Source organism: Uloborus diversus, chromosome 10 (assembly GCF_026930045.1).
Source record: "Uloborus diversus isolate 005 chromosome 10, Udiv.v.3.1, whole genome shotgun sequence".
Lineage (NCBI taxonomy): Eukaryota > Metazoa > Arthropoda > Arachnida > Araneae > Uloboridae > Uloborus > Uloborus diversus.
The window spans coordinates 102,550,828-102,567,548 of record NC_072740.1 but is presented as its reverse complement, the minus strand read 5'-3'; the positions used below and the strand labels follow the sequence as shown (position 1 = coordinate 102,567,548).

General features: G+C 33.2%; 1 protein-coding gene across 2 annotated transcripts in view; it reads left to right on the top strand.

Moving 5' to 3' along the window:
- The window catches only part of LOC129231690 (ketohexokinase-like), a 62,222-nt gene that overhangs the window by 9,555 nt on the left and 35,946 nt on the right, over window positions 1–16,721 (top strand). For both annotated transcript variants that reach the window (XM_054866053.1, XM_054866054.1), the window contains exons 2-3: window positions 3,363–3,479; window positions 13,014–13,145. In XM_054866053.1, the coding sequence (XP_054722028.1) occupies window positions 3,363–3,479; window positions 13,014–13,145 (249 nt within the window). The remainder of the gene's footprint in view (window positions 1–3,362; window positions 3,480–13,013; window positions 13,146–16,721) is intronic.

Here is a 16,721-nt window from a genome sequence, read left to right as displayed (position 1 = left end):
GGAGCGGTAGAACTGGTACTACCATTACTCAGGAATTTTTCAAAATTTTTTGCTTGAAGTTAACTTGGTAAAACATAACATGTTCACTTGTGCCCTCCTCCCCCTAAATATATTAAGTATATTTTGTATAAGGGCAGTTCTCAAAATGTGGGAGCAAACACAGATCTCAACTTTGAAGCTTCAACACCAAATAACTTTCATTTTATCTAACTCGAAAATTTTTGAGTTAAACTTTAATACTGAATATTTTCTTTGCTAAAAGGTACAATTTTGGATATATCAAAACGTTAACTGAACAAATGTACCATTAAAAAAATTTTTTTAAAAATTATTTCCATACGTTTCAAAAAAAAAAATTAAAGGTATGAATCTTACACTGAATAACTTTTTAATATTTTACACGAATAACAAAAGTAAAGATAGAGATTATTTATGTTGGATATAATTTGAGGTTAATGGCCTACAGCTAAGCTGAAAATTAGGCAACTCATTTACAACTAAAAATTTGAGGGAGTGGTCTGCCCGAAGAAAATAAAACATGAATCATTCTTTACACTGAAAAACATTTATTTAACATATGTTGAGAAAATGATTACAACAAAATGATTTGGTTCTCCGAAGAAAATTAAAAAAGAGATCTTACAATAAGTCCATGCAGGTATCAAAAGTCCTGTCGATGTTCCATAGTGACACCTCACAGGTAGATGGACGGCATGGCAATTTCCACCAGAATTGCAGGCTGGTCAGTTTATACCATGTGAGCAAAGTTCACCACATCAGGAGAAAAACATATCGAAGATGGACACGATCCTCTTTCCTCGGAGACCAAACGACCCACATCAGGGAGAATTATAACTTTTCACTTTGATAGACGTCATAACAGCACGCGCTTTCCAAACTGAAGACCTCGGCAGTGAATTATTCAGAAAAGATCAGACCTCACCTAAGAGGCCAGTAGCAAAAAAAAACTTATGATGACATTGACGAACACATTTACAAACACCAACAACACGAGACGAGTAAAAGAAAAGTAGCCCGATCGTCAGAGTATTTATAGCCAGATCCGACCTTGCACGTAACAATGTGACGTTACATTATTTGCATATTGCAAGAACAACTCAACTCGGAGAAAACACAGCTTGCAGGTTGCACAATTCTTATTTAATTTGACATTCAGCACTTAACACCTCAACATGGTTTCCTCATCTGATCGACATGTGCTCTGTCGGAAGTTTACCGACGTCTGCCGAATGACGGCAACCAATCATAGCGTGCCACATGTTTTTCCGAACACTTCCGATTCAAACTCGGACATTTGAGTGTCGGTAGCAGGTGGATGGGATTTCACGCGCAAGGTTTTTCCCTGGAATGGCAAAAGGTAAGTCACAAAATGATTTTTTTTTAAAACAATATTGGTGAAATCCTCCAAGAAACCAAAAATAAAGGCATTTAGCCCAACAATTTATTTGTAAAGGATTTAAAAAAAAAACGTAAGTTTGAAATTTGATGTATGTCCAAAAGTTACGATCTTTACAATGCTATTATTTGAGAACTAAGTATATGATGTTTTTGTTTTAAAGATATTTATCGATCCTGAGAATCAATTTTTAATCGTTTAAAAGTGTTTTCATAAGCTGTTATGCAGTATCTTAGAAGAAAAATGATTTTTCTTAAACATACATGTGAGATGTCCAAAAGGGCGTTACGATCTTGACGCCGATAATTCTGTCCGTTTATTCATAATTTTTGATGATCCACTGTCTTCTAACCTCAATAAAAAAGGTTATTATAATGTTATCTTCTTTAATCCATTGGTATTTTGCATAAATAATATGTTACACACATTAAACAATACATAAATTACAGTAGAAACATGGCTGGTTATGTTCGTAACAAAAGCCATTTTGCGCTAAAATCGCCAAGCAAACCTCCATTGGCGACAACACAATGATAAGCTAATGGTTACCAGAGGGGAATTCTAGTTTGACAAATGTAGTTTATCGTCAGCTGCACCAGTTTTGGCGACTATATCACCTGCGCTAGCATTTTTAAAATTTTTTAGAGTTAAAAAAAAAATCGTCTACAGTTGATTTGTAAACAAATATCAGTTGGTAATTTTTATTTTTTCTTGAGATTTGAGAGATAGTAAACTTTTTGAATTAACAACATGTTTTGAAAAAGTGCTTTAAACAATTTAATTAAGTTCTTTTATGGAATTTGTGTTGTATTTATGTGTTTTTTGAAGTCATTATTGATTTTTAATACCTATTTGCAAAAGGTTTTATTGCAAAGTTAAATGCTCACACGAGATTATGTCTCCTAGAAGTAGAACAAAAAGTGAAGTTCTGGTAGAAGTACATTCTAAATTTGGAAAATATCTGCAGAAATGAAAGTTAATAATCCAGAGAAATACAAATGTTATGTAATAAAAGATGCTACGAGTTTGTATAGTTATTTCCATGAAGCTTTTTTTAACCTTTCATCAACTTCTTCAAAATCATTCCAAAAGTTTATTAAATGTAAAGAGCAGTATGTATAGCCATTCAAGTACTTCATTAATATCCTCTTTATTATTAAATTTCAAAATTCAAAAAGTGGTAGATAAAATTTTCATTGAAAAACGGTGAAACTTACATTATGATGATGTCCAAAATCCGTTACCTACAGGACAACAATGTCCAAAATCTGTTACCTACAGACTGCTGTTTTGATTTGCTAACTAACAATTTTTACAAATACCTGTTGTCTTTTCATGTTCATATATTGTGTTCTAGGTATGCATGCTGTAGAATAAAAGCAAAATTGATGTCAAATTTGAAAATTTTTGAAATTGCTCAAAGTTAACTTTTTTGTTCCCACCTTTTGAGAACTGCTCATAATCATTTTAAAACAGTCTTTCTTCTTCAGTTTCAATGCATTTATTTCAGCTCTTACTTTTTAACTCTCTTATTGTGGAGTACAATTTAAATTTTGGATAGTTGCTGTTGAGAAATGGGGAATTATGTTTTGTTCATATTACTAAAAAAATGAAATGTAATTATGATTGACAGTTTTGAAATGCAGTACGATTCAATTTAAATGAAAGTCTTCTGATTGGGTTTTATATTGCAAAGCATTTTATGAAAGTATAAAATGAAATGAAAATGAAATATCATTTTATTTTTATGAAAGTAAGTAGATGTACTTTTTCTATAAATATAACGTATAAAAAAATTAATTTTTTTTGAAACAATTTTGACTAGATTTATTTTCATATTAAAATTATAAATCTGTAATTACTAAAAGTTTTTGTACTTGAGTTCTGAAATGCTTTACGAAATTTAATTTAAAACATCACTACTTATTTACGACCATACTTACAGGTTCATATCTCATCGATGGCTGCGTGGTGGTAATGCTGCAAAAGCTGCTAATGTTTTTGTGGAGTATGGAAGGAAGTGTGATTTTTTTGGGCCAATGAGCCGTGACATGATTGGTCAGTAAGTAATTTAAACTAGCATTTATTTTTAAAATTTCATAATTTTAACTAAAAATAAGCATTTGGAACATTATTTTTTTACCATTCATATCAAAAACATAAACAAAGTTTGCGTTAGCTGTCATTAGGTGCATTTTGCCTTTAAAAATATTAGTTGCACAACGATAATTTTATGTACAGTCATCGCTTTTGACCCTTTATGAAAAGTTCAATTTGTTAACCGTAATTTTACACTTAGTCATCATTTTTACATAAAACACTAAAGTGACAACCAGAGAAGGCTCTGGTCTCATCTAGTCTGGAACTACTCAAGATCATTGACCATCTAAAAACTATTTCCCCCCTTTCTCATTACAGCCTCTTCTAGTAAGCTGTTCCAAGTACCCATAACCCTACTGAGTCTGTAATTTTCTCAACTTCCAGATTTGTATGAAATCTATATAGCTTAAAACAATGACCCCTTCTCCTGTTTAGGGTGGAAAAAGTTAGCCCGAATCTCCATGCCTCTGGGTAAAAGCTTTGCTTCAGAAGCCAGAGGTTGTGGGTTCGATTCTCACAGGTGCTGTGGGTGTTATTTCCTCCTCTTTGTGTTGTCTAAATAAAATAAAGGAGTCCAACCTCTCGAGGCAATGACATCCTATATTTATCTATAGTTAACTAAGGACATGTCAGCAACAACAACAGTAGTGTTCACTCTAGAAAAAAACAGGGCAGGGTGCTGCACTTTTTTTAAAAAAAAACGCACTATTTCAACGCAGTGTCCCCAGCCCAAGAACAATGATGCACCACTCAAAAAGTACAGAGCGCACCCCCCCCCCTGCCCAAAAAAAAAAAATTAGAAGGAGAAATAACACTTAAAACAGCTTGCAAAAATTCAAACAGTCTAGTCTGCATCTGCACCATACCCCCCCCCCCCCCCACCTTGATCGCCATCACCACTGACTTTAGTATTAATATGATTTCATCCAGAAAATGCACTCGTCTTCAGAATAGGGTTAGTTCCCCCTCCCCCACACAAATGCCAACTAAGCTAAGCACATTTTCCACACTCCATAGGAACATTTAGCTAATACTGAAACTTGGCTTTGAGTGTTTTTCAACACTTTTAAGGTCATAATTTTAACTACCTATGAGAGTAAAAAAAAATCTAGGCTTTTCAAAACCCTTTGAATTTTAATTTAAGAAGAACAGTATTTAATTACTGATCTCCTCTTCCTACCAAAGAAACTGCCTAGTAATGTGCATTGTGCCATTAATTTTTTTAGTAGACATCAAAATCGTGATGAGTGTAAATTCTCCTTTTTTAAATATATTACACTTCAAATAGAATAATTAACTTAAAATGCTGTGTGCAGTGCTTCAAAAATGCAGTGGTAGCAAGTTGCAAAACTAAAAAGACTTTATTTGAGCTCTATTTCTTAGTCTTGGAGTTTTTCAAATTCATAACACAAATGTGTTGGCAGATGTATGCACTCCTAAATGCAATGCATAAGCAGCTTGGGCCAAGGTAAGATTTTTATCTCAGACAATTTTTGTGAAAATTTAATATATCGGCATTTTAATTTTGTGATTTTCAAATCAATTGTATAATATTTATAAAAGAAAAAGAAACTGCAAGATCATTTTAGTTAGAAAAAAGCACAAGTATGTCAAAAGTATGTTTTTTATTATGTCAATAAGTGTTTTAGATAATCTGTTATATGAATCATATACAAAGATAATAAAAATACTTAGCAAAAAGGAAAGAATTAAATGAACGCCCTGTCAATGCGATATCTTTCCATTTCAAATGGTTTTTTATGGGGGAAGGAGCTGTGGATGGGGTTTAAAAATCCAAGATGTTAAAAAAATACCCTTGCATTTTAGCCCAGTAAGCTTTGCACTATGTTCTTCTTAGGAAACAATCAGAAAGTTAACTTTCCAGAAACAGATGTGAAATAATTGCTACACAATCACTAGCAATGCCCTAAAATTAGCTAAGCCTAATTTCTACGTGCAAATGAAAAACGGACACAAAGGGCTGAAATGTTGGGATAGTGTCCTATTCTCTCTCTCATTATTAATTCTCAGAAGGATGGGAAGGAATGAAACAAAGATCTCTCCCTTCCCAGGGGACCTCCCATCCCCTCTTTGCCTAGGTATTTGCTACTCTTTTTGTTTATGGGGCCGTTTTCAGGATGAAATTCTGGGAACAAGGATAAGACATGGGTGTTTTTGCAGACTGTCGTTGGACAAATAAAATTGCCCCGATATTGCGGAAGGTCGAAACGATGATTGAGGCATCTTTTTAAAAACACAGGGTGCAATTTCTTATTTCTGAAAAGGGCGGGGCGCATTTCGCGATCTAAAAGAAGGGCAGGGCGCATTCTGCTGATATGGAAAAGGGCAGGGTGCTGCGCCCTGCAAAAACAGCCTAGCTGGAACACTAAACAACAGCATCATCCTTCATTTTTATGAATTTAAGCAACTTAATCATGTCCCCTCCGACTCTTTTTTGCTCAAGAATATACATATTAAGCCTTTTAAGTCTTGTATAATCTGAATCTCTAAGTTCCCTCTGGCTACCCTAATAGCCCTCCTTTGAACCCTTTCTAATAAAGAAATGTCTTTCTTGAGATGAGGAGACTAAAACTGAACAGCATACTCTGTATGAGCTTTTACTAAACACCTGTATAAAGACAAAGAACCTTCTCAGAATTGTTTTAAAACAGATCTAATGATAAACTCAAGCATTTTATTGACTTTGATATTTGCTATGCTGCACTGTTGACTGAACTTGAAGTCATGATTTATTAAGGCACCTAGATCAGTAACATTTTCTGCCTCACTAAATGATTGAACTTTGCAAACAACTTGTGTGCTTATTTCCTTGACCAGACCCCAACAACATCTGCATACCTTTTGTTATCAAAAGCCAAGGTAACTTTGTTATAGAAATGCAATAAATTAGTATCACACATTTAACTTTTTCTGCAACCATACTGCAGACTAGTCAACAAAGAAATAATTGTGATTTTAATCAAAGTTTCAAAAATTTTACAAAGAACTGAAATCAGACTTATAGGTTTATCATTTCCTGGATTACCTTTAGACACTTTCTTAAAGAGATGTGTTATGGCAGGCAGCTTCCTGTCCTCTGGCAGTCTCTGAGTTACAAGACACATTGAAAATATTTAAAATAGCATCCACTCTAATTCCTCTTCACTAAAAGTTTTGGATTAATATATCAGGTCCTGGAGCTTTTATTGCTTTCTTTTTTCAAATGAAATAAAATGTCGTCCCTGGAAATCAAAATCCTCGTGCTGTATAATAGCTTGCCTCAACTGTTTGAGAACATGTGCAATATTCATATCCTTTCGTATATAATATATCTAGAAGGTCTTATGTTTCACTTGGTCTGGTCGAACTCATGAGTGATTTTTTAGATTCAGTCAGTGGCGGATACACCCGGCCGGCATTTGCCTGGTGGGCCGGTCATGTTTCCTGGTGGACCGATCAGTTGCCCTGTCTACAAACAGTAAAATGTAAATACTGCTACATAAATTCTCTAGCTTCAATCTCTCTTTATGTTAATAAAAGTGACAAAAAGGATTTTTTCAACAAAGCTTTAACAGAAAATGTAATCTTAAAACATAATTAGGAGCATCCAAATTTCTGTATTATGAAGATTATTTAAGTAAAGACCTCCTAAATGTGCGTTTCTAACATTTTTTTGCGAAAAGTAAAATATTCAGTTTCTCTCACTCAATATCCCTTGAAAGCTTCAAACCCACTCACAATGGGGTGAAAACGCTTAAAAATGATTAAATCCTCAGGAATTTGAAGTATGGATTCTAAATTTGGTTGATTTCTTTGTGCTATCAAGTAGTTGGATAGTATATACTATGAAACAAATTTGAGGATAATGAAATGTTCAGTATACAAGGTAAATGTCGAGAAATAGAACAGATATTTTTAAAAACGGTGTGTGAAATATCATTCCAATGTATAAATTCGTATTGTATTAATTTGTGTGCGATGATATGTAACACAAATGATATTTTTATAGGTATTTTGAAATGTGAGGATTAACTTGAAAGAAATTTTATTTGATGTATATACAGAAAAAAAGTAAATTTTAAAACTAAACTACATCAATTGAAATTTCATTAAATTCATCTGCTGCTCCCTCCATATTATCATCAATTAGCTGTTTAGTATCATCTTCAAGGTCCAGTGCAATTGGTAGCCATTGACATTGTAATGACGAAACTAAAGGGTCTGAAGGAACGAGGAGGTTGTGCAGTACGTCTTCGTTGTAGAAGTGTGGGAATATTTTTGGCTGTTTTTCAGCCTGAGTTTTCTAAACCCCTTGTTCCGTGCTTCTTGTGCCTCTTCAGATATCCAACCAGTTGGCATTGGAGTTGAATCCAACAAAGGTTTTACATGAAGCATACTCATATGAAGCGATGATGACATATAGTACCAACTATAACAGCAAACATAGAGTTCGTATATTTCCATGCAATATTTATGCATTTTTTCTGAATTTACATCATTACCACTAACAAGAACCTGGAAGATAATGTAGAATCTATGGATGAGGTTTGCATTAACACCTGTCACTTCTGTAGCTAACTTTCAGTTGCGAAAAAAACGACAAGCAGTGTTGCCATTATTACTCATCCCTGCTCCCTGCTTCGGCACATCTTGAGATCTTGCACTCCATTTTTTGAAAGGAAGTCGGTACCGTATATGGAGGACGCACTCCAAGAACCTGATCCATGCGTGAAGTGTTTACATTCCGTAAGCAGTAGATGAATCATTAACGGCTTTCGCACTTACCAAAGGAAGGTTGTTCATCTCATTAGGTCTCGCGCCACATACACAGCACGAGGAGGAGGATACTGTATTAGTGATAAATTGTCTAACCTTGCCATTTATCATAGTTAAATGGAATTTATGGTGAACTATGAACACCACGCGTTTTGATTGTGACAGAAGTAGGCTGTAGGTTTTAATTTCTGTTTTCACCCTTGTTACTGCATCTAGAACTAGGCTGCATGTTTCTTTGGCGAATGTGAAAGTGATTGGTCGGCACAACCTCGTCGAAATTGGGAGAGGGTTACCCCAATACTGGGTTTCTTCCGTGGATGTCAGCTGGAGTGGTACTGTTGAAACCATAAAAATGTTTTCATCTGAAATACAAACATCGGTAAAACCTTGATTGTAAGTGCAATTACTTGAAGCCTCATCACAACCCCACTTCCAAAACAATGATAAATCTTGAGTCTGTGGCAGATTTTCAATATGAGCGAAAGATGGAAACAATCTGTTAACTGTGATATCCACTAGAGTTTGAAGGGGAATGCAAGCGTCCACTTCTGAAAGTGAAATAGAAGGATAGCACACCTTTTTAGGCTTCTTGTAGTTTGCGTTAAGATGGCAAAACGTTGCATAATTTCTTCTTAATAGCTGATCAAATCTGGTTGTATTGGTTTTGTGTCAATCCTGCATCAAAATATAATGCCAATGCTTCATCCCAGTTTAATGCTGATGGTTCATCATCTAATTCATCAACACCTGACATTAAATTTTAAATAGCATCAACAATGTGCTTCCTACCTTCGTCATGCAATCTGCTCTCCAGCGCATATTGCAGTTTGAAAGACTAATTTTTGTTAATAAGTTAAACTCGACATCTCTTTGAGCTTTTGTTAAGGGCACTAAAATCTTTTTCCGGACGACAATTACTAGAACCAGCACTCCTGTATTTCATGGATGAACTGCTGGTGCTGACATCCGGTGGATCCCACTCGAAACAACAATCATTAAGCCAAAAATCATTATTTTCGGAAAGTTTTATTGCGTGAACGCGAGGCCCATCTTGTTTTAAATTTACTAAAAGCACTCACTCTTAACTTTTCTTCAATTAACTGTTGATACAGATCAGACAGGTAAAATTCATCCACTAAATATTTATACAAAGTATGTGCATTTTGCTCCTTTGACTTGAATAATTCTTTCACAAGGACAAGGATTGTTATTTTTATTATTGACACGGTAAGTGTTATCAAATACATAAATGGCAACTGACATAATGTGCCAAAAAGGTTCAACATTGCAGCAAATCATTCTAATTTTGCCGTCTGCATCATTTATTTTATTACATTATAATTTACTTCATTTGAGATTGATTTTAGTACCTTGAGTGAGAGGATTTAGTTTTGTAATTTATCGTTTGCTGGTTAAAGTTTGTTGTTTTTGTTATTATTATTAAGAATAACGAATGAAGTTTCGGTGACTAAGATTATAAGTTTAAGAATCAGTTGAATCAACAAAAATAAATAAATAAAAATGCTCCAAATATTTTTTGCTGTGTGATTATTTATTATTGGAATGTAATTTGCAGCAGTAACTGAAGTTGGTGAAAAAGGAAAAATGGCAAGATTTACATTTTTTATTTTAACCCAGCTTTCGCCAATTTCCAATTCAAATGAACTATCGGAGGCATTGCAGCCTTTGACCAATGGCTGCTCAAAGAAGTAAGACCAAGACACACCCACTTTCTAGGAATATGACCTGTCCAATGAGACATCTGCCTCGGCATCACAAAATTAAAATATTTTCCCTTTGTGGCTAATTTCTTAAATTGGATGACATATTCAATATCTTCTAGAACTAATATCACACTTGCGAAGCCGTTCTTCTGTTTTCCTCTGCGTACCACCCTTACATAAAAATGAACAATTCTGAAAAAAGGACGAGTCAAGTGCCATCTCTTCAAAGCCAGAGCGTAAAGAATTAAAGGATCTCCCCTCTCTTGCTTGTTTCGTTACACAGGCATTTAATTAGTGAGTTTTTTCGATTTATTTGGACTCAGGGTCCAAAGTTTGCAGGTTTACGCAGCCGATTCCTTTTCAGGGTCTTTCTACAGACCATTGATGACTAATTAATATTAATTTCTAAGAGGACATTTTTTTTTGGTTAAGTTTTGAAAAAACTAACTTTGAATTCCCCAGTTTTCGGTGCTGATCAAAACCAATTATCGGTTTAAATATTCGATCATTCTTTTTTTTTTGTTCTTTTACTATCGTTGAACATGAGAGAAATTAAATATACTCGCCATTAATAAGAAAAAAATATATAGATTGCTTAAAAGCAATTTGTTTAAATCCCCTTCATTCACGGTTGGTTTTCACCCTCTAAAGCTTATCTTTAGCTTTGTAGTGGACGAAGTGCTCTAAAATTCCAGTTTTGATCGCCTAAGATATAGGCCTGTGTAAATATATTAATCCTCAATTGGTTGAATATAGAAAAAAAAACCTTTTAAACAGTTTTTTCGTTTTTGCCCCACTGTGTCACAATTGAAGACCCTTCAGTTTAAAAAATGATTATATAAAAAAAATATGATTCTCAGGGGCCGCCGACACACCGACCTTTTCTACCATTTACCTTTCTTTTCTTTAAAAAAAGAAAAATATCCTGAAAATCAGAGTTAAGTATATAGAAAAATACACAGGCCCCAGAAATATGGTTTAACTAGGAGAAAAATTAAAGTATATTGAGAGAGATTGAAAATACAGTTGACAGTTTTCCTTATTAGAGTGCGATGAAAAATTCAACAAAATAACATTCAAAAATTGAATATATTCTTTTATAAATAAGTATTATTCTGTGAAAATTAAAAAACTTAATTATTTCAAAATATACATTTTAGTTATGTCTTATTTCACTATATGTTCAATAGAAGCTGTTTCTTCGGCAACAAGCAGTTATGTTCTTCATAAAATATGTTCCGTTTCTCACTCTGATAACTAATTCTATAAACATTTTAATAAATATTCAATGTTTTAAATACATTCCAAGTAGCTAATGTGAAGAGAATGAAGTACAATTATCTATATTATAGTGCTAAAGGAAGTGCAAAGGGAGAAACATGATGGCTTACACTTTGCAATGAATGTTAGTGGCTCTTCAATACAAAGCTCAAATTAGGATCAACTAGCAAAAAATAAAAATTTGATCAACAAAATTGAAGAACCTTAAAGTTCAAACTATTAGCAACAACTAAAAAAAAATATATTTTCAACAAATGTTTACTTAAAAAGTTATGATAGCCCTAGAGCTGGTGATGAATTTGGGGAAGGTGTTTTAGCCAAGTTAAGAAACTGGAAAAAATGTACAATTTGGATGTTGCTGAACCTTAAATCAAGAGTGTGTGAGCCATTTGCTGTTATTTTGTTACTGCACAGCTAGTGACATTTGCAAAAAGTTGAAATCAAAAAATTTATTCTTTGAAGCACCTTGGAATTATTTTAGTTTGGCTCTCAAAGCATACAGAAATAGCACTCCAATTATAAAGTACCCACAAACAGTCCCAAACTTGCAAAAAGTCAACCAAAAAACCCATCTTTTATCGGGCCCTTGCAAGAAATCAATTAGAAAATCCATCCTTTAGGCAAATTGGAAATATTTTTGTTTATCGGTTTAATTCTTACAGAATACAAAACTAGCATTTCCAGACAGTCATAAAGTACTCCAAAATTGCCCCAAACTTGCAAAAAAAAAAAAAAAATTTACTTTCTTTTTCAGCACTTGCAGAATACAGAAATAGCACACCGAAGCTGTTTAAACCAGGGCTATGGAGTCGGACTGATTTTGGGGTAAAGGAGTCTGAGTTGTTAGAAATGGTGACTCTGACTCCAATCTTCTTTTTTGCATTGATGTTCCCTTACTCTCTTGCATTTTTTAAAAATCTGACTACCTATTGGTTTAATTACATGTGTAAAGACCTACTAATAAGAAAATAACTCATTGGCATCTAGTTAGCTTGATTGTTCATCAAACTTTCTAGAATAGCTATCTATGCCGTCCCCTAGTTTGCTTGTTTTTAAAACTTTCTTTAACTAATAGGAACTGTCGGCAAACGGTTTTGTTTTGTAACATTTTCTAAGTAATCACTTTCAAATAAAAGTAATTATATACTTTTTACTTCGATCTCGGTTATAAAATAGTAAAAGGAGTATATCCCTTGAGCAAGTCAGGACCCGTAAGGAGGAAAGTAAATTCAAATAAGTGTTGACTCGGAAGCTTTAAATAAAAAAAAAGGCTTGGTTTTAAATCTAAAGTGTTGGTTTTAAATCTAAAGACTATATCTATAAGCTTGGTTATCACTAAAAAGTATGAAATGAAATAAGTGTATGATTTCTTGGTTACAACAGTCAATAATTGCAGTTAACTTTAAAATCTTCATATTAAGATTAATTCAAAAGCAGTCAATAAAATTGAAATTAAAAATTGAACGAAGAAGAAATATTGGTGTAGTAAAAGCTATTTATGTGCGTACAAAGCTTATATGACTTCTTTTTTTCGGGGTTGTTTTAGGGTCATTTGGTTGCAAATAGTTTTATTACTGCAAATTTACTTTAAAATCATGTCGGTGATGGTATATTTAGTGTATGACTAAAAAAGAAGGAAACTTCAACAAAATAAAGTTTAATATTTTATTGCTATTTGCTGAAAATTAATTGATTATATTTTACTTTTTTAATAGATTTCTGAAAAAAGATTTTGAGGAGAATAATATTATCATCAGAAATTTTCTTTACCGCGAAGAAGAAAGTCCTATTTCCTATATATGGCTTAATACTGAAAATTTATCGAACACTATTGTTGGTCCTTATAAGTAAGTTCGTGTTTGATTATCCTAAACATATTTATGGTACAGTGTAACTTTGATTTAACTATACCCAATTTAACAATTTCCTGAATTTAATGGTCCATTTCACTGGCCCGAGTTTGGCTTTTTTGAATGTCTCCTTGATTTAATGATATCCTTGATTTAACGATAAGTTTTCCAACCCCTTGACAATCCTTAAATCAGGGTTATACTATACTTAACAGGTGTCAGTGATTTCAATCAATGGTTTTAACAGTGCCTGCCCTAGACAAAACTAGAATCGGTGCCCTTAACACAATTTTGGGAAAGCAGATTTAGTTTTAAAATAATGTAATTTCTTGTTGTCTTGTTTGAGTAATTGCATGTTTTTAACCTTACTACATTGATTTCTTTTCCATTTTCATGTGAGAAACTATTCTGTTACCGGAAGGTAAAGGGCAGTATCTGCAGATATCAGTTTTTGAGATATTTGATATATAACAATGCCCATGCAATAACAATGGGGAAATCTTAGAATTTGACATTTATTTCAAGTACAACAGATGACAAAAATGCAAAGTAATTAAAAATGAAAAATTTGCTGTTACTATTCTTTATTTTCCCATGGCCATAGTATACTTGTCATAAAAAAATGTAGAAAATTGCTTTTGTGTTATGGTTTGAAATATTTCATCCAGAAAATTCTTTATTCTATATTAACTAAATATTGATTTAAAAGCATATCAACCACAAATTACAATTTATGCATTCAAAATTAAAGAGCCAGTTATTCAGATCACCTGGAATATCCCTCAAGTAGTCTAGAAGTAGAATTTTTTTTACAAATGCACGTAATAAACATTTTAACTGTGCACAATCTTTTACAGTAAACCATACTATATCTAAAAATCTAATTATGGTGTTACAGCAATTAATGAAATTGTTAAATTGTCCTAATGTTGAAAAGCACAAGTTTTTTTTTCTGGAAAATAATATGGAAAGAAATGATAAAAAATGACTTTTTTTGGTTGTTTGTCAGCTGTATAACAAAACAAAAAATAGTAGGGTCTGGTGGGGGAAAGTGGTCAATGGGGTAAAGTGGTCATTGGTCAAATAAATGTCTATAGCTTGGAAATAAATGTTCGAGTGAATGTAAAAATTTTATTATAGGGTAGAGCAGTTAGAAACTACATTTTGAATACAAAATTTTACAACTGGCAAAATTTTATTTGGTTAAAAAAAATATTTTGTGTGAATATGAAAAGTTTTTAAATCTAAACACCTCTTTTAACTTCCTTGGGAAATTTTGTTTGTTAGAATTATGAACAGATTGACTGCATAGGAAGCTTCCTACATGTCTCAAGAACTCTTACTCATTAGCAGTTAGCTGAATCTCTTTTAGATATTTTTTTAGAACAATTTAAGTAAGATGGGGTAAAGTGGTCATAATATTAGTCTTAAAACATATATTGTTCTTCTAATGTCACTTAATCATTAATTATAAAGCAGGTATAAATCAAATATTAATTTCACTTAATATATATTGTTTTTACCGTAAACAGGGTTAAATATACGAGTATATGCATATGCATAAGCATATACTCGTGTAGGCACGTATATAGACGTATTCACATAAATGCACCAATAAATACGTATATGGGTATCTGCACGTATTTTTAATCAATACAGATGTACATTCGACTATACACGTATATACTTGCACACGTATATACTCGCTTGTAGTCTCTCTCTATATATACAACACTTATATACTCAGGTAGACACGAATTTACGCGTACGTACTCGAGTAGACACTTATATATACAAGCAAATGATATACAAGTAAACAGGGTGAGTTTAAACTTTTGGGCATATTATTAAAACGTGTTAGAGAGGAGGATAAGAAGCGAGAATAATAAGGAACATATGGTCACAAACACAATACTGACGCGCTACATGCACGCAAAGCCAGAAACTGATGGATGCAAAACAGGTCACAAATTTATTACACAAAGACAATTTTACACAACATTTTAGGTCTCAAGAAAATTTTAAAGCGATTGATGAAATTTGCGGCCTGCAGCTGTGATACATGTGCGTCGCAATCACAAAGCACGCTCTGTTGCAATAACGAGACTTTTGAAAAACTTTCATCAGCCGCTGCGCCTTTGTTGCAATCCGTGTATTAGAGCTACTACAGGCCGTAACTTTTAACAACTGCTCTAAATATTTCTTAAAAACTAAAATCTTGGGTAAAATCATCTTTGTGTAACAAAATTGAGATTTGTTTGCATTTATCAGTTTCTGGCTTTGTGTGCATGTAGCGCGTCAGCGAACGTAAGTTTCTTATAATTCTTTGCTTCTTATCCTCCCCTCTCACATTCCTTAGATTTTTACCCAAGAACTTGGATTCATTCTGTAGGCATACATGTATATAAGTTATATACTCGTGTATGCATACATGTACTGGTGTATGCACGTAAATGTACGTATATACGTCTACACAGGTATATAATCGTGTTTGCACGTAGACATACGTATACACTCGTGCTTCACAATATATATATATATGTGTGAGTAGACACGTCCAAACACGCACTGGATGTATCACGAATTAACTGGTGTATACCCGTTAATGTGTGTACGTACACTTATATATGCATGTATACGTCTACTCTACACGTACATACTCAGGTATGCATGTATGTACTCGAGATACAAGTGCATGCACACATATAATGTTCATTTACACGCGTATATTTTCGTACGTTCACGTGACACGTATATACATGTGATATGTGATATGATATACACGTGATACGTATATACTCGTGTAGACACGTATGCACTCCTTTAGGTAATCACGTATACATGCTTATATACCAGTGTATACACGTACACTTGAATAGGCACGTGCATGCATGTATCTGATGCATACATGTATCTACTTATATATGAACGTGTTTACTAATGTTTACACGGCACGTATATACTCGTGTACACACACATATGCTTGTGCATATACTTGTAACTATAAAAATAACTGAAACATACAAATATTAGGGTCGTTTATAATGGTTTTGCATCTATTTTTAACTATGACCACTTTACCCCATGCTATGACCACTTTCCCCTACATGGGGTAAAGTGGTCATAAATACAAAGGGAAAAGAAAGTGTTATAAAACTACTTAAATCAATATTTATTTTCCTAAAATTCAATGTGCTGTGTTCTTTAATAATGTAATGTAAAATAAAAACAAAAAAAGTTTAAATGTTTAAAGGATTTATTGTATCTATTATTCACATAAGTTGAAAACCTACGATTTTATGACCACTTTACCCCACCAGACCCTATATTTTGAAAAACAAGTGTTAAAAAAATAACATTTTCGTTAATGTATAGGAATGCATCCTTAGTAGGTAAAAAAAAGAAGAAAAATTAATTTGAATTTTGACATCTTGAATTCAAATTATGTTTTCCGCAATCAAGATTGTGTGTATGTAGGCGTGTGTGGGGGAGTATGTATGTTTGTGTGTAAGGTGTATGTGTGTGTAGGCATATGTGTTTGTGTGCAGGCATGAATGTGTGGGCAGTTGTGTG